Source organism: Panthera uncia, chromosome D2 (genome assembly GCF_023721935.1).
Source record: "Panthera uncia isolate 11264 chromosome D2, Puncia_PCG_1.0, whole genome shotgun sequence".
NCBI lineage: Eukaryota > Metazoa > Chordata > Mammalia > Carnivora > Felidae > Panthera > Panthera uncia.
The window spans coordinates 76,176,623-76,194,258 of NC_064818.1; the positions used below are offsets into that span (position 1 = coordinate 76,176,623).

The 17,636-nt window shown below is 45.7% G+C and overlaps 1 protein-coding gene and 1 long non-coding RNA gene across 2 annotated transcripts; one reads left to right on the forward strand and one right to left on the reverse strand.

The window, feature by feature from the left end:
- Positions 1-1,867: 1,867 nt before the first annotated feature.
- Positions 1,868-6,707, forward strand: LOC125933026 (uncharacterized). The gene is made up of 3 exons (XR_007460839.1): positions 1,868-2,044; positions 2,440-2,623; positions 6,621-6,707. It is a non-coding gene; the product is annotated as an uncharacterized LOC125933026 (long non-coding RNA).
- LOC125933025 (CUB and zona pellucida-like domain-containing protein 1) lies at positions 2,145-16,769 on the reverse strand. Its single transcript, XM_049645888.1, has 9 exons — positions 15,682-16,769; positions 13,546-13,696; positions 11,428-11,642; positions 9,384-9,534; positions 8,636-8,853; positions 7,790-7,962; positions 6,353-6,744; positions 5,295-5,563; positions 2,145-3,684 (listed from the first exon to the last, which is right to left on the reverse strand). Exons 1-9 carry the CDS (start codon positions 15,761-15,763, stop codon positions 3,509-3,511), a joined length of 1,827 nt encoding a protein of 608 aa, XP_049501845.1. The 5' UTR covers positions 15,764-16,769; the 3' UTR covers positions 2,145-3,508.
- Positions 16,770-17,636: the final 867 nt, after the last annotated feature.

Here is a 17,636-nt window from a genome sequence, read left to right on the forward strand (position 1 = left end):
GGATGAATATGGCCAAGTCCCCCGGGGAGGAGGGCAGGGTTTGGGGGAGCCTGGGAGCTAACCCTGAAGTCCCAAGAGATGAAAATCTGACGAGTGACCCAAGGGCGGACATTGCCTCCAAAGGGGAACATCTCAGTTTCATTTCAAACGTGCCCTTCATCGACAACCATCTTGCTAAAAATAGGTTACTGACGTTTACTTTGATGATGTTCCCTGCTTATACCTAGTAGAAGTTGACAAAACGTAATTACTGGTCAGTCTGGTGAAGACCGTATCTTTAAGTCAGAAGTTAATCATTTGTCACCCAGTGGCTTCATCTTCAGTCGCATGATTTTAGCATCGGGCATCGATTTCACCCAAGGGCTTCAGATGAATTAAGGAGTTTTCCAGGTAAGCTATGAGCTGCTGGAGTTTCTACTTTCCAAAGCTTATCTGCCCAGGAACCGCAGCTATCCAAATGTGTTGAGGAAGTGAGAGGCTAACAGCTTCCAAACTCAGCATCTTAGGACTTCTAACAGGTGCCTAACGTGAAAAGTATCGACATTGAAAGGACTGATCTTTTCAGAATAAATAAATAAGGGGCCAGTGAACTTCCCAGCCAGGCTCTCTGGCTGTGGCTCAGCTAACAGAAGCCAGGAAGCGGCCCTTTCCACAACTATTCCAGGTGATTCTTAGGGACGCTGAAGTGTAAAAGCCATGGCCACTGCTAGGCATCCTGTACTTTCTGGGTCAAAATGCACTTCACAGAAAACTGCAACCCAGAAACACCAATGGGTACAGACAAAAAGGCCCCAAGAGAAGTCTGCTGTCTCCAGCCAAAGGACGGGTAAAGGAGCAGCCAGGCAAGACAGAGAACTTTTACACAATAGCCACCTGGCTCCACGCACCATGGGTGAAACTGTGGCCCTACCCCAAGCCCAGCCAACGAAGGTGAAGCGGGGAGCCTAGACTTTCACCTGCCTTCAGGATCCTTACATCTCCCCTCCCCTGCGCAGGGTGGTGTCACCTCTGGGCAGTAACCAGAGCCTCTCCAACACCCCCCAGGTCAGGCGGAGACCAGGTGGGGAGCCTAGACTTCCAACCCCACCCTTTAACACCACTCTGGGTAGAGCCAGGACCTCAACCCTCATCCAGAGGTAACAAGGCAACTCCACCTTCCGGGGGGAGTGGGGGGGCAGCAAGGTCACATGGACAGCCTGGGTTCCATCCCGCTCAGTGGTAATGAGGTGACCCTCCCCATCTGGTTTGCACGTGCTGATATTCCATTGCCCAATTTGCTCTTAGCCTTGCTGACATACCTTGTTAGGCACGTGTCTTGAATACAGCGTAATGGAGTCAGAATTTAGGGCTATGAGACATTCTGAAGATCCTCTTTTAGGAAGTGAGTCTAGTGACCACTCTGGTGTGACACCCACATCTCCCTCAGATGGGATCACTCATTCCTCAAGCTGCCGGGAGTGTTGGTGGCTGATGGCTCTCGGCCCCACTGCTCTGCAGGAATTCCCTCGGCTCAAGGCAGCTGCCTCAGCCCCATCCGTTGGCTTCAACCACGAGTGGTCAAGGGAGGCACGTAATGGCCGGAGCACCAAGCCTTGGCATGGGGCATCTCTGAAGAGCTGGCCCAGCCCAGGACTCCTGGGGGGCTGACGGGGCTTTCTGCTGCGACCGCTTCTCCGCTCACCAACTCCCCTGCCGGGTCCTCCTTCCCTCACCCCTTTCAGGGCTTGATCGCAAGCACACTCCCCAGGAATCCTTCTGTGCGCAATACTCTCTATCAGAAGTGGTTTCCCGGGATCCGAGCCATGACAGTCAATACCGGGTGGGGTCTGAGGAAGCAGGTACTAAGACAGGACTTGGGGGGCCGGCCACGGGTAATCACCACTGGTGGCACGTGGAACACAGACAGCCCCTGACTGCAACTCATTTTCTCGTTTAATCCTTGCAACACTCCGGGGTGGGGGGTGGGGGGGGGCAGTTTTACCCTCTCTGTTTTAAATTGTGAAGATCAAGGCTGAAGGTGAACCCGGCGAAGGTAACCCACCAGGTAAGAGGAAGAGCTAACACCCAGGCCACCAACTCCAGATCGAGGACCCTTAATTACTTTAGTGCAGTTTCCCCTGAAGAAAAACACTTGCTGATATATATTATTTTATACCTATAATGCCTTGGTATAGCTCAATAGCTCTGCAAAAGGTTTTTTGATGCATGGTAATACAATTTTACAGTGTCTACTGAGTCACAGCATTTGACAATTGCCTTAGTCTTACACTATGTGCCTGGTGTGCCCCTGAGAAGCCCCCAGGCCTGGCCACCAGCATAAAATCAATCGGTTCCTGACAGAAAGATGGTGGACGGGCCAGCACCCAGACAGGTTGTAAGTTCTGTTTTTCTGAATTCGATTTGCCCGTTCTGATTACGTTCTGAGTGTTTTCACATTAGGTTGGAAGAGAACTTCTGCAGTAGCTCCGGGTTGTCAATACTGATGGAATGCGGAGGGCACCCAACCGCATGGCCACTTGGGGGAAGTGCTTAGAAGATCCACGTGGACATATTAAAGAGAAAATGGGGAAGCTGCATTTCGATTTGGATCTGGAAACCCAGCAGGCTCCTAAAAACTTGTTCGGTGAGAACAGAGATGGCGTCTTACTCGTGGTATATTCCCCGGGCATTACTGTGTACCCGATACATGTGTACGGGAGGGAAGTCTTTGGGCATTCAGAAATGTGGTTGCCTCTTTAGATGTAGATCAGAACCCAAACCACAGTGGTACTGAGTGATGAGGTAGAGTTGTAATGTGCATCTAAGACAAAGAATTCAATATGATGTTCGGTACGTGTAAAGTCGGTTCACACTGAGGTCTTTAATATTTGTTCAGCCACAGCAGAGAGGAACGTATTAAGTCAGAACTGACTCCGCCTTGCTACAGGTATGTTTGGCTTTGGTGTTTGATGGGAAATGGGAGAACTGTTGTTTCAATTCATTAACCTGGAAACTACACAGAAGTCTCGCCTATGATAATCAGGGTCTTCTTTCCAAAGCCCTTTTCTGAGATGTGTTTAAGTTGTAAGATGCTGAGACTCCGCATTAAAATAGTGAGGTGTATGAATAAAAAAGATGGTCATTCTCTTTGTCACACTTCGTTTCAGAAATTATAACGTTCGTATATGTTTCAAAAGGTAACACATTTGCATCTAGAAAATAAATACATCTAATGCTGAAGACTTACGTCTTTTTTTTTTTTTCCTTTCACCTAATTATTTACTGAAAGTGCTTTGTGAAAAAGGATGCTTTCAATTCATTTAATATTTTGGTGGCTTCAGGTCTTTATCATGAGACCTAACTTACATAATGTTCGCTCATTTCAACCACCCTGCAAGGCAGCACACTCTGACCACAATGACAGCAAGACCTGTGCATCACTCTTACGAGACTCTCCCTAATTTATTCATAATGGGTAGCATTTCCTTTGGTGTTCAGGAGAAACGTGTCTCACTTAAGGCTGAACCCGTTAGTTAATATTCTGCAGCTTCTGGTACTTGTAGTCTGTTCTCTGCTTCACAAAATGCCTTACTGTGATCGTAGCCACAATCACTACATTCAGAGCAAGGGCCATGAATAAAAATAGTTGCAGACTGTTGAAAGGTTGATTCTGAGTTTCTTCTCCATGTATTTGATACTGAAATCCTGTAATTGGAAACAAGATAAACATCATTTAAAGAAAAGTATTACTTGGCATTACAAAATGTTCATGAATTGTGTACCTCCTCGCAAATATGAATCTTATGCACCAATTAATGCATGGTATATAATGCCAACACAACATACAGCGACAGTGAGCAAATATTTCAATCACTTTATGTTTCTGTCAAACAGAAGCGCGGGTCCACTTATGGATTCTCACTATTTCCCATAGTTGTCAAAATATATGTGATCGATAGAGAAACAACTGGTTTCTCCTCTTGAAACAGGAAAAGGGTACTTTTTAAAAAGTTTTTATTTATTTATTTTGAGAGAGACAGAGACAGCCTGAGCAGGGGAGGGACAGAGAGAGGGAGGGGCGGGGGGGGGAGAGAGAGAGAGAGAGAGAGAGAGAGAGAGAGAGAGAGAGAATCCCAAGCAGGCTCCACACTGTCAGCACAGAGCCCAACTGGGGGTTCAAACTCATGAAACCGTGAGATCATGACCTGAGCCGAAACCGAGAGTAGAACACTTAACCGACTGAGCCACCCAGGTTCCCTAGAAAAGGGTACTTTCTAATATGGATGATATTTCTGTAACTTTCATTCACAGATTTTCAACTAATTTCAGACTAATATCCACAGATGCATCATCTTTAGTGAATGTGTTTATAAAGTTACTGGATTTAATTTTTGTGTTCTTTTGCGTATATCTTAGAAATGTTTTGCTACAAACTAGAATCCTACTCCTTCATAGTCCATTCAAATAACAATTAACATAGAGGTCACAAGATTCTTTTATGCCAGGATAATTTTCACATGAGATAAACTCATAAGGAGTTTTTATTTAACTGTGGTCCATCCAAAGCCATTTAGTTGTGGCTTGTCCATGAGTGGCCACCACCACCTCATTCTCCTGTGACCTGGCAGGGGTCATGTTTCAATCCTTTAAAAAGAAGCAGGGCTGGGGGGACCTGGGTGGCTCAGTCAGGTAAGCGCTTAAGCATCAGACTTCTGCTCAGCTCATGATCTCACAGTTCGTGACTTCAAGCATCGAGCTTCGGATCCTCTGTCTTCTTCTCTCTGCCCACCCCCGACTCCGTGCTCACATATGTGCACCTGCTCTCTCTCACTTTCTCTCTCTCTCAAAAATAAAATAAACATTAAAAAAAAAGAAGTAGGTCCATCTTAAAAATAGACTATTTTCTCTTAGAAAAAAATTGCTTTTTTTTCCCAAAAAGGTGGTTGTGTGGGATGCAGGTTAATCGGATTTTCTCAGATAGGAGTTAAAAAACATTGCTTTGATTCTATTATCTGCCATGCTGCCTATAACAAGGAGTCAGGAAGCTAAGAGAAAGTGTTGGTTTTAGAAGTGGGGAAGTTATATTTATACTCAAAAGCCACAGGGATCATGGTACATTATCAGTGCATAATACGTTTAAAATGTACCTGGTTTACATTTTTTCAACTAATAGAAAGAAAAATCTTGTGTGTTTATTAGGACTTAGCTGCTGATATCATAAATCTCTTACTGCGCATACTTAAGCAGGAACACAATTGAGAAGAATTTAATGAACCATGAGGTGTTCTTAGATCAGGAAATAGCTTGTTCTTTACCTGAATTTCCACTTGCACTTTGACCCCTTTTCAGACGAATAGGTCCTATGACAGAATCCGCCTTCCATTTGTACGAAGAAATGTCTCGTTTCCTTCTAGAGACACAGCCTTGGTTGCAGCGAGACTGATGGTCACTACTGTCACATATCAAAATCTTACACTGTAGATACACGGAGCCCAGATTTCTCAAGAATTTAAAGGCATTAAATTGGAATCTTCCATGGTGTCCAGAAAACGGATACACCTCACAAGTCTCATCTCGACTACATCTGGAACAGAATTTATAGCACATTTAGAAAATTTACAGTTCAGTCTTTTTGATATTGAAAAGAAATGATACAGAGTTTTGTTTGAACTAATTTGTGGGTCCAAAAATTGCTCTAGAAAGACAATGTCTTTAGCTCAGACCATAGTGAGCTAAGGCTATAGATCTGATTCCTGGGTAAGATAAAGTTCCCTCCAGCAATAAAATTCCTAGCCTATGTGAATTAATTAGAAAACCAATTCAGATATATTAGAACTCAAATGTCTTACTCTACACACTTGCTTTGAACGTGCCAATAGGGTTGATATAAAGTCCATCAGCTTACAGAAAAAGAGGAAAACTTCCCTTCTTTTTTTTTTTTTTTAGAGAATGCCGCATATACTTTACTAATTGCATTATGTCTGTGTTCTAAATCTGGAACAAATGAAATAATCCTTTGGCGTTTTGTTGAAAATAATCAACATGGGGGGTTGGGGGGGGGAAGCAAAAACAAAACCACAAAGCCTCTTGACAAAAAATATATTTGTTTCTACCGGCAAATATTTGGGAAACATACTTAAAATTCTAGTGAATATGGGCTGTGGCTGTAGAAATGCTCTAACTTAAAGTATTTGTCACTAGTATACACTAACTGTATTTTGTAAAACAATTAAATTTACTAAACTCCATGGCAGCAGTATGGCAAACAATTATACAGCAGGCATACAGGAATTGTACAACCAGACACAAAAAATACTACTTCATTCGAGTCATTATTAATCCTCAGAAAAGCGTATCACCCATCAGTACATACCCACTCCTGATGAGGTCATAGGTTGGGGATGCAAAGTCAGACGTGGGAGAGGCAATACAGGTATCAAGAAAAACCACCAAATCTGGATCCGAGGTGTGGACACTGACTTGAACAAAAAGAGTTTGGTTCAAATCCACATAATATGGGGACTCCAGCAGAGGCTTTTCAAATGAATTGGATTCAAAAAGAGCCATGCTTGTGTTATATTTGCCCAGCACATTTTGATTTTGTATTATGTCATCTTCTGTTATGTACATCATCTCCACAGTAGAATTACGTTCCATTTCACACTTCAGAACAATCTGGAGATGCTTCTGGCGGGTGATCACTTCCGATGCGGAGGACGGAATGAGAGTGATTATGTTGGTGTAAGTAATTGAATGATCTTCTACCTGCAGACCAAGATGGAATTCAAATGTTGTATTTTAAGTCCAATAATATTTTAGAACATAGATATGCATGGCATGCGTGGGTAGGCACACAATCATCTTAAATTGCAAGTCAGCAGCTTGCATGTTGGAATACCATAAGGCTCAAATGTGCTTTCTTTAAGAAACATGCTGGGTAGGAAGAAAACACGTGAGACGAGAGACAGAGCTTGGCTTAGAAAGACCAGAATACGGAATTAGACAGAACTTTTTACGTTAAAAACAATTTTGAACACAAATTTCCAGCCCTAGAAAGACTCGAGACCCTATAATGTATTGCCTTTCGTAAGTGGCATTAAGTTAGTGCGGCTCCCTGGGCGGTTTCCCAAGTGTATGCGGACAGAAGTCCTGCAGTAGGGTTTCCCCGGACTGCTTTCCCCAGGGATGCGCAGATAATCGTCCAGGTGTTCACGTGGAGCAAAAAATAACGATTTACTTCCATCCTTATTGATTCCCCGGAGTAGCTCCCATTCTTTTCAATGACATCGTTGTTTCATGACCTGAGTGAAAAGTTTAGGGAATACATCCTAAAGGGACCTACAGGTTGCAAATGTTTGAGATCTTCAAGTTCTAGAAAAGGTAGAACGAAACTTATGTCCTTCATCTTTAAAACAAAGCATAATATTTTTATCTTCTCTCTTTACAAAGAAGAAGATCATAAAAATACAGCTAGTTGTTTGCTGAATATGAGATGTAGACATTTTCTGTACAGATATTATTGGTAGACTCTTACACCTGCAGTATCTAGATGTTCGAACTTTCTGCAGTGAGTCGTCAGAGTTCTTCACCTTTTGGAAAAGATAACCACCCTCCAGTTACCCTGATAATGAATGTGGTAATTTGGCTTTGGTGTGTAAATGAGCGAATGCACTTATATGTCCCCACAAGCTTACCACACATGAAGCTGCTAAGGCTTGGGAGTTGTTCGTTAAAGTCACCAGCAAGTACCGCGGCGTTATCTAACACATCTCTGGCGTGTGACAAAAGCCAGCTCCGTGTCTCGCTTTACCTTTTTGACTGTACCGCATCCATCCAGAGGAATAGAAAATTCCACCACATTTGATATCTTTGGTCTGCAAGTTGGGTCATTTAGTTGTAAGTTATTCTCACTATATTTTAATAATCCCAGGTAGGATTTACTAATGATAACTCTCATCTTGTCTGAGGAGCAAGTTAAGGATGCTGTTCAGAAAAAACAAAAACAAAAACAAAAACAAAAACAAAACAGAGATGATTATGTTTATGTCAACCTTGAACTTTGGATCTTGAAACGCTATGCGCACAGAAGTATATAAAAAAACTCAAAGCTGGGGAGAGGGGAAAGTGGGTGATAGGCATTGAGGAGGGCACCTGTTGGGATGAGCACTGGGTGTTGTATGGAAACCAGTTTGACAATAAATTACATATAAAAAATAGAATAATAAAATAAATAAAATGAATGAGTGAATAAATTAATTAATTAAATTAAAAAATAAAAACTCAAAGCCATTTTGCTCTAAACCATAATCAGAAGCCTGAGACAGCAGAGTAGTTGACCCACCTTTTATGACATTCACCGTGACCTTTTTTGCAACTTGAATCTGTGACTCTATTATTTTTAATTGTGCCTTTACAGAAGGCAATAAGGAAAACAGTTGCTATTTTCTACAGAAATCTTTCTCAAGTTAATAAAATCATTCCCTTCCTCTTGTACGAGGCAATGCACAGAACTGATCCTCCAGCTTCCGATCACAAAGATGTTCCAAAGTATGTATGACAGGCTTGCAAGCAGGGGAGCCACGGGTAGGCTAAGAATTAAAGGGCAGTTTCTACGGGCACCGTCCTCAGCTCAAAACAGCTAAGGGGTATAACTTACTAGTGTTGACGTTTCCCGCGTAAACTGAAGTGTAGGAAGCAGTGAAGCCTCGGTAGGAGTTGGCGTAATCTGTAGATAGCACAACGGTCAGCGAGTCCGACGAGGATTCAAAGGTGGGCTTCACGTAGCCACACACTTGTCCAAGCAGGCCAGAGGTGGTGGAGGAGCCATCATAAACGGCAATGAAGTCAAATCTGCAGTATTCGTCCACTTCTATGCTAGAGAAGTAGGGCCTCTGGTGAAAATTCAATTCTCAACAGTCTCAGTCCTAAGCGATTCAAGAGTTTTCCTTATGGTGGGATCTCAGGCTTATGATGACAAACCTGGGGCTTTGCCCATCCCTGGTGTGACCTCAGAATCTTCAGAAAAAGAGTCCATTTACTTCAATGCAATAATATTGGTGCTTTCTTTTTTTTTAATTGTCTTTAATGTTTTATTTATTTTTGAGACCAAGAGACAGAGCACGAGTGGGGAGGGGCAGAGGGAGAGGGAGACACGGAATCTGAAGCAGGCTCCAGGCTCTGAGCTGTCAGCACAGAGCCCGACGTGGGGCTTGAAACCATAAACCATGAGATCATGACCTGAGCTGAAGTCAGACGCTTACTGGTATTTTCTTTATACACCCATTCTTTGAATAATGCTCATCTAGGAGGGGGTCCACATGATCTTTTCCCTTCCCCAGGCTCCCCATTTGCCAGGAGGGGCTCGCTGCCTTTCTCCAACAGGAGAAATGGACCACAGTACTTACAAAATGTCTTTGAAGTGTAATTTTATCTTGTAACCTTTCTCCACTTGTATGTGCCACACACAATAAGCCAGTGCAGGATGTGGATTTGGGTAATTGGGGCTGGTAAAGGATCCTTCGGAGGCATCCAAGTAACCACCACAGTTTGGAATAGCTGAAAGGGATGTGAGGGTGACCAAGAGTATAAATCACGGGAGAGACTTCATTGAGAGCCTTCATTTAGTTTCTGTGCTGTGCGTAAAGCTCAATAAGCAATCCCCACCCAGACCCCCCGAATTTTATTCTATTGCCCTCTTTTGAATTGGCAGCAGACTGAGATTTTCATCTTTCTTTATCACTGGATTTTCTGGCCACTGGTGCAGGGCAGAGTGACACTGTAAGATCTGTCCCAGAGTTAGAGACCCTCCACTAAGGTCTTAGCCACGGAAAATGATGTCACACTCTTAGGACTAACATCTGAGGCTCTTCCTCACTTGGCCCCAGCCTAGCTTTCCAGCCTCATCAGCCACCTCCGCCTGACCTACTGTTCCCCACTGTCCTTCCCTCCCGTGGCTCCTCAGACTGTTGGTGCCAGCAGACGGGAGCCCTCCTCCCCTGCTTCCCGCCTCTCCCTACCCTACACTGTGGTTCACAGCTCAGCTCGGATGCAGCCTTCGTGAAGACACCCTCGGTCCCTCCCCTCCCCTCCCCAGTAAGTAAGCAAGCAGCCGGACAAGTGAAACGCAGACAGCCAACACCGAAGGCTCCTTTTAGGGGGGTGCAAAATGGTGTAGGCCGGCTGAAGCCGAGGATGCAGGTCAGGTAGTGGCTAGAGGTAAGGCCCGAAAAGGTGGCCCGGGTCTGGCTTCGGAGAGCCCTGACTGCTCCACTCTGGAGATCCGCCCACACCAAGGATTCAGCAGTTTACGAGGAGGGTGACCTACTCAACTCTGGGCCTCGGAGAGCAAACCAGAGTGGAGCTTTGCTCCTGAACCCACTTGCAGAGTTTCTTGGCATTCTGCTTTGGGTTGCAGCGGAATCTGGGTGCTGTGAATGCAGAACCATGTATTTGTAGCCTCAGACTGCCTGACAGTCTTAGATTCAGATGTGAGATAAGAGATTCTCAGCATGTGCTCCCTGGATGACCTTCTTTATCAAGAATTACCTGTAAGGGGCACCCAGGTGGCTCAGTTGGTGAAGCATCGGACTCTTGATTTCAGCTTAGGTCATGATCTCACGATTTGTGAGTTCGGGCCCCACGTAGGGCTCTGCACTGACCACATTGAGCCTGCTTGGGATTTTGTCTCTCCCTTTCTCTCTGCTCCTCCCCTGCTCACTCATGCACTCTCTCAAAAATAAATAAATATATTTTTTTATTAAAAAATTTAAAAAAAGAATCACCTGGAAGACGTGTTAAACATGTAGATTCTATAGCTCCAAAGATGTTGTGTTCAGACCAGAGGGAGGAGCAGTCCCTGAACAGGCATTTCAAAGGATCTCAGGTTATTATAAAACAGGCTGGGAGCACCTGGGTGGCTCAGTCGGTTGACCATCCGACTTTGGCTCAGATCATGATCACACGGTTTGTGGGTTCGAGCCCCGCGTCGGGCTCTGTGCTGACAGCTCAGAGCCTGGAGCCTGCTTCAGATTCTGTGCCTCCTTCTCTCTGCCCCTCCCCCACTTGCACTCTGTCTCTCTCTCTCTCTCTCAAAAATAAATAAACATTAAAAAATTTTTTTTAAAACAGGTGAACCTGGAGAGTCTGCTTCAGTCTGTCACACTGTACACCTCAATACGTAGCCGTCTGATCAGCCCCATCCATCTGCCTCGCGTGGGAGCTGGTTAGAAAGGCAAAGTCATGGGCTCCATGCCAGAACCAGTGAATCAGAATCTGATTTCACAAGCTCTCCAGGTGATTCTTCCGCACACAGGTTAGAGAACCGCTGCTCTCGCACACAGCGAGCTCTCAGGGCACAGACTCAGACTCAAGGTTACAACAACCCACGCAGGAGAGTGTGTGACCTTCTGTGCTCGCAGGTGCAGAGGACGTATACGTGTCCTTACTTACAGCTGCCGGGTGAGAAGTAGTAGTAGAAGATGAAGACAGTTCTTTGCATTCTTACAGAATCGGTGACTATTTGAACCGTTAACGTATCGGATGATGACTCAAAAACAGGAACGTAGTCATGTTTACTGCAGACTTTCCCGAGCACAGACCCCTTGGTAGAGTTTCCATCAAAAACTTTAATGTTTTCATTTTTACACCCTCCACTGGGATCCAGCCTGTGAACAGGACACATGGGTGGTTGGAGACGAACCACCAGGCCAGGGGGTTCGGCGTGGAGTCAGTCGTTCACCTCGGCATGGCGGTTTGCATACCGGGACCGGCCCCCCTCCCCCGCCCCCCAACATCAACCCGCACACCATCAGTCTGTAAAGGCCTCAGGAAACACAACTGCTTTGCCCGTGATCCTGTACAGTCAGGGGGGAGGTGGGACTCGGGTCCAGGACTCCTTCCCTTCCCGTCTCCATCTCTCCTGCTCCTCGTGCCCCGGTGCGAACCATGGGGTGGGATCTTCTTATTTAGAATACATCCCCTTTGACATTTGGAACCCAAGGCCGTAGAAACGGGAAGCGACTCTTCCTCCACGGCCACCTCGCTCACGGTAAGGGACATGCAGCATCTCCCGAGACGCCCCTTCCTTCCCTCGCATCCCCCGGTCTTCTTTCGTAAGGACGGTCCGTGCCCTGCACTGGACAGGGCAGACCCGGATGATTCATTGTCCTCTGCCCATGCTGACAGGGTCTCTCCGGATGGCCCCCGAATCCTGACACAGTTGCAAGATGGCTTAGAGGGAACACCGCGAGGGTAGACAAACCTGAATTCTTCCACCGTAGCCCCTTCCCTGCTGCGTAACTTTGGCTGAGCTATTCAGGATTTCACCTCACTCTCCCTTCTGCAAACGGGGATATCACAACCTTCGTCTCATCCTGTGGGAGGTTTATAATCATCTGAACAGGGAGCACCAGCACAGGTCCGGCACACAGAAGTGTCTAAGACGGGCAATGTTCGTCTCCCCTCCCTCGCTCTTGCCCCGCTGCCGTCCTCTCTTTCTCGACACATCAGGGATACTGTATGTGATTCTTCATTAATAGCCCTTGAATTCTGGGAAATACGGAAGCGCCCCTTCTTTTTTATTGCCTTCAGGGCCAGACAGAAGTGAATGCCAACTTCCCTGGCGAAGGGCCACAAGTCTCAAAGTGTGGCACCTTGACCGCACCAGCAGCACCTGGGAAGTCGTTACCCGTGCACGTTCTCGGGCCCCGGCCACCCCCGTCCGGGTCAGAATCTGGGCCCAGGGTCCCACAGCCGCGCTTTTGCAAAACCCTCCCGCGCTTCTGAGACTCTCCGGTTTAGAACCACGGGCAGAGGGGGAGCGTAGGGGCGCTGGGGCAAGGGTGCCGGGATCCGGTCCCTCTGCTGCCTGTATCGGTCTGTGACCCTGGGCACGTGAAGTGACTTCTCTGGGATTTCTTACCCGCCGAGTGGGGATTAGATCGCATCCACCCCAGAGGGCTGTTGAGAGGACTGATTAACTGGGGAAGTTCTCACGAAGCCCTGAGAGAGTCTGGTAGGGCAGCGCCCCGTCCTCAGCTTGGCCTCGCACTGCCATAACCTGGGCACTTATAGAAAACGCTTGTGGGTGTATATTTATTTCAAAATAAAAAATTTAAAATAAAAAAAAACACTGCTGCCTGGTTGCCTGCCCCTCCCCCTCCCCCGATTTATATGAGGTGCAGCCTGGGAATCTGACTTTCTGGAAGCTCCCCCGCTGATTATAATGCATACTTTGAAACCATGAGTTTAGTGTCTCAGGACCTGGAACCTGGAACTAGACTAGCTGGATACTAACTATGGTCATTCCACTTACTATGTGACCTGAGACAAGTTTTCAATCTCCCTGGGATTGAGGGCCTGGGATACTCATACTGACCTCACAGGACCTCTGTGACCACAGCCAGGGGCCCAGTCATCAGTCAGTGACTAGTCGTCAGCCATTACGACCATCACCATGGTCATGGGAGTTACCACTACCTCTAGGAGTAGCTGATTTTTTTTCGACACAGACTCCTTGGTATGGCCAGAGTCCAACCACCCTCATTAGAAAGCAAAGCCTCTACTTACCGGAAGTGGGAAAAAATGATTCTGATGCTTTTGTTTTCTGGTTTTTCTAGTGTCCAGGTGCAGTCCTCATTGGGATTGAGTTGCAGGATTAGGGCTCTATGGGCATCCGATTGGCTGGTGCCTCCCACAGTGGCCCGGCAGCTAGATTTGCCTGGTAGAGACCACAGTTGGCACTGAGAAAAGTCAGCAGCCCCCGCCCTTCTCCTCAAGGGGTTGGGAATCTACCTCCCACATGTACTATCCATACAAGCATGCAGGCGATTGTGAGTGGTATTTAACTCATTCCAAAGTAAGCCACCATCAACTGATTTCCCCCTCTTAGAGTCCTTGGGGAGAAAATACTTATGATTCCTCTATAAGTGGTGCATAAAAAATAAAGAATATATTAGGGCATGCAGAAAGATGGTTTTAAAAATAGGCTTTATATCTACAATATACAAAGAACTCCTACAACTCAATCATTAAAAGACAACCCGATAAAAGACAAAGGACCAAAATAGATATTTCTCCAAAGAAGACATAAAGGCCAATAAGCACATGAAGAGATCCTCAACATCATTAGTCATCGGGGAAAATGCAAATGAAAACCACAGTGAGATACCATTTCACACTGTTTAGAATGTGAAACAAAACTAGAGTCGAAAACAGAAAACGAGAATTTGACAAGGATATGGAAAAATTGGAACCCTCTGCAAAGCTAATGGGACGGCTGCTGGGAAAACGGTCCGACAAGTCCTCAAAAGATGAAACAGGGAGTTCCCATAACACAACAATTCCACTCCTAGGCATGTCTCCAAAAGGAATGAACACATACGTACACTAATGCTTACAGCCACGCTAGCCAAAATAACCAACAAGGGGAAACAACTCAAATGTCCATCAAATGATGAACAAGTAAAATCTGGTCCATCCATACTACGCAGGATCACTCAGCAATAAAAAGGATGAAGCGCTGGCCCATGGTACAGCATGGATGAACCTCGTATATTTTAAGCTGAGTGAAAGACCACATATATTGTAGGGTTTCATTGATAGGAAATGTCCAGATTGGGGAAATCTATTATAGAGACAGAAAGTAGACTGGTGGTTGTCTTGGGCTGAGAGCACTGGAAAAAACAGCCAATGGGTGCAGAGTTTCTTTCTGAGGTGATGAAAATGTTCTCAAATTAGAAAGTAGTCATGGTGGCACAATTCTGTGCCTACACTGAAAACCGGTAAATTTTACATTTTAGAAGAGTGGATTTTATGGTATGTGGCTTATACCCTAATAAAGCTGTTACTAAAGAGAAGGAAGAGGAGGAAGGAGGGGAGGAGCTGCAGCGGCAACTCTAACAGAATGTGAATAAAAAAATCAAATACTTCAGAATGGAACCCAACTAAGGGTTCCCAAAAGCTTCTCATTTTCTTTTTATCTATGACTGATGAGCTATGTCCTTATAACAGTAGTCTCTTATTTCTTTTTCCCCAACAATAACTACTATTATGTTTATTAGTAAAAAAACATCAGAAAGCCAAGAAAAAAAGTGTATAATCCCACCCATCCAGGAAAAAAATGACCATTAAAAACTTCTTGTAAATACTTCAGAACCTTTCCTTTCCTACTTCCTGATCTTTAAAAATGCTCAAGTGTATGTATTTTAAACATAACATCACATTACACAAATTTCAGGTAGTTTTTTTTTCTCTCTCTCTTAAGGTAGATCCTGGGCACCTTTCTTCCAGCTCAGTCTTGTACGAAACTGCCGAAATACGTACCTTTGTGTGGATCTGCAACTTACACAAGGAATGAGGGACATTCACATTGCTTTTTACAATTGGGTAAATGCGCCGTGTGTTTTTTTTGTGTGTGTGTGTGCACTTTTATAATTATTTCCGAGGTATTTACTTCTCACTAGTAAAATTACCTGGTAAAATTCTTTGTGATTTTTCAAAAAATATTTTTACGTATATTGTCACGTGGGCTTGAAAAAAAACTTAGTACCAATTCGAAATCACATCAAAGAGCGTATGAATAAGTGTTCTCTGTAATACGGTCATTAGCAGGTAATTAAAACTTCAAAACTTTGGGCAGAGGCCTCTTGGAAGGAAGTCTCCCTATTTTGTTAGGGAAAAAAAGAACTGGTTCAAGTTTCTTACCTTCAGACTTGGTCCAGTTGAACTCTGCCAAACACGGCACGATGAAAAGGGCCAAGGGGACAAGCCTGCTCACAGCCTCCATCTTTGTCAGGGGAAAAACAGCCCAGAGGGCTAGCAGGCTTTTATACTTCTCGGTGTTTCATAACCGGCTGGCTTCATGAGCCCTCTGGCCACCTTCAGGGAAATGTGTCAGTGTGACCAGCCAAGGACTAAATTTATGTGGGAATGGAGCAGCTGTGTGACTGGTGTATTATCAGCAATCCCCAGCTTGAGTGTTCCCTCTCCGGCTCATTCCTGGAAAGCTTACAGAAAGTTCCTAGCTAAAAACTTCCTCGCAGGGGATCTCCAGCCCCCGGCACGCAGCAGGCACTGAGTAATTCATCATGGCACCGAGTTAGAGTTGAGCCTTCTCCCTGTTATTTGTTCAGATCACGAAGCAGGTAGCACTGCTGATATCGTAAGACTTCACCGCTCTTCTCCTCCAATTGAAGTCAAAGGATCAGCTGGGGGAGGTGGGTGGCACCTGGGCAAAGTGTGGGTCCACCTAGGTCACTCTGACGGCTGTCGGGGTGCTGACACAGAGGGAGAGGAAGAGCTGGTACAGGGTGGGGAGCAAAAAGAAAGTACAGGTGCAGGTTTGGCTTCAGGAACTCAAACCGTTATGTCCAGAGAGGCTGAAGCAGGTGAATTAAAGTCCCCTTGGCACTGTTTTACAAATGACAGAAAGGAATCCTGTCGTCCAAGGTGAGATGGGTGCTGCAGTGGCAAGGCCAGCGCCTGTGACATCAGGAAGTTGTGCTCACAGGGAGCTTGTATATGGGTCTTCCCTGTTTTCATTCATTCATTTATTCAACAATTATTTGTTGGCTACTGCTCTAGGGCCTGGGGATTCATAATTGAACGTGAGAAACACAGTCCCTGCCCTCATGGAACTTATTCTCTAAGTGGAGGAGACAGACAACAAACAAAGTAAATTACAAATAGTGAGAGGTACTATGAACGTAATGAAACAGGGTGATGGGATAGAGTGCAGGGAGGATGCGATATTGGGGTGCAATTGAGAAAGATGAAAGGTGAGCAAACACAGAAAGACAGAGGCATTTATGTGTCATATGGGCTTAAGGGATGCATTTTAGGCAAAACAATGGGCAAGTGCAAAGGCCCCGGGGCGGGAATCAGTTGGGCATGTCTACATAATAAGGGAAGGCAAGCCAGTGTGGCTGAGGTGAGGAAAGGGGAGGGGAGTAGAATGTAAGTTAAGGTGAGGCAGGTAATGGTCCAATAATGAAGGATGTGTAGGTCAGATGAGGCATTTGGATTTTATTCTAAGTTCAGATGAAACTTTTTTGAGCAGGAAAACGATGACCAGCAGCTCTGTGGAGGTAATTGTGGATACAGACTGAACTTATAGCTTGAAACCCTTCCCAGGTGCCCTCAACTTTCCATGTTGTTCTCACTGTCCTACAGCCCAGAGACCCTTGCTTGGCTCTAGGACACTGGGGTTCCTGGGCAGGGCACAGTACTAGACTGTGACCCAGGGGTTCCATTCCTAGTTAGACCCCTGGACCAGGCATCTGGCTTCATACCAGTGCCACAGCAGCAAGGCCAGCACCTGTGACATTACCAAGTTGTGCTCAGTAAGGAGCTTGGACACTCACCAAGGTCCCTGGCACAGCCCCACTCAGTTCCTGTCAGCTCGGAGACTTCTGGGGCCAGCCACGTACCAGGTAGGGACTGGATATCCTGATGTGAGAGCAGGGGCATCAGTATAGGGTAGGTACCCTTCTGATCACTAAGGACCCCTTACCCTCAGCTGTGCACAGATCCCCACTCCTACCCCTACTTTCTTACTAACACCATCCCCCTGTCTCCTATGGACATGATCTCCTAGCTCCCTGAACCAGCACCACTGGGTGTGAGAGCTCCATGGTCACTCTTCTGGGAGGGGGCTGACA

Excerpts from the sequence above, each read along its gene's own strand:
- LOC125933025 (XM_049645888.1), bottom strand. The coding sequence starts at position 15,763 with ATGGAGGCTGTGAGCAGGCTTGTCCCCTTGGCCCTTTTCATCGTGCCG. Across the intron at positions 7,963-8,635 it reads CGCGGGAAACGTCAACACTA|CATCCTTAACTTGCTCCTCA; the intron begins GTAAGTTATACC and ends TTTTCTGAACAG. Across the intron at positions 6,745-7,789 it reads GATGCGGTACAGTCAAAAAG|GTAGAAGATCATTCAATTAC; the intron begins GTAAAGCGAGAC and ends CTTGGTCTGCAG.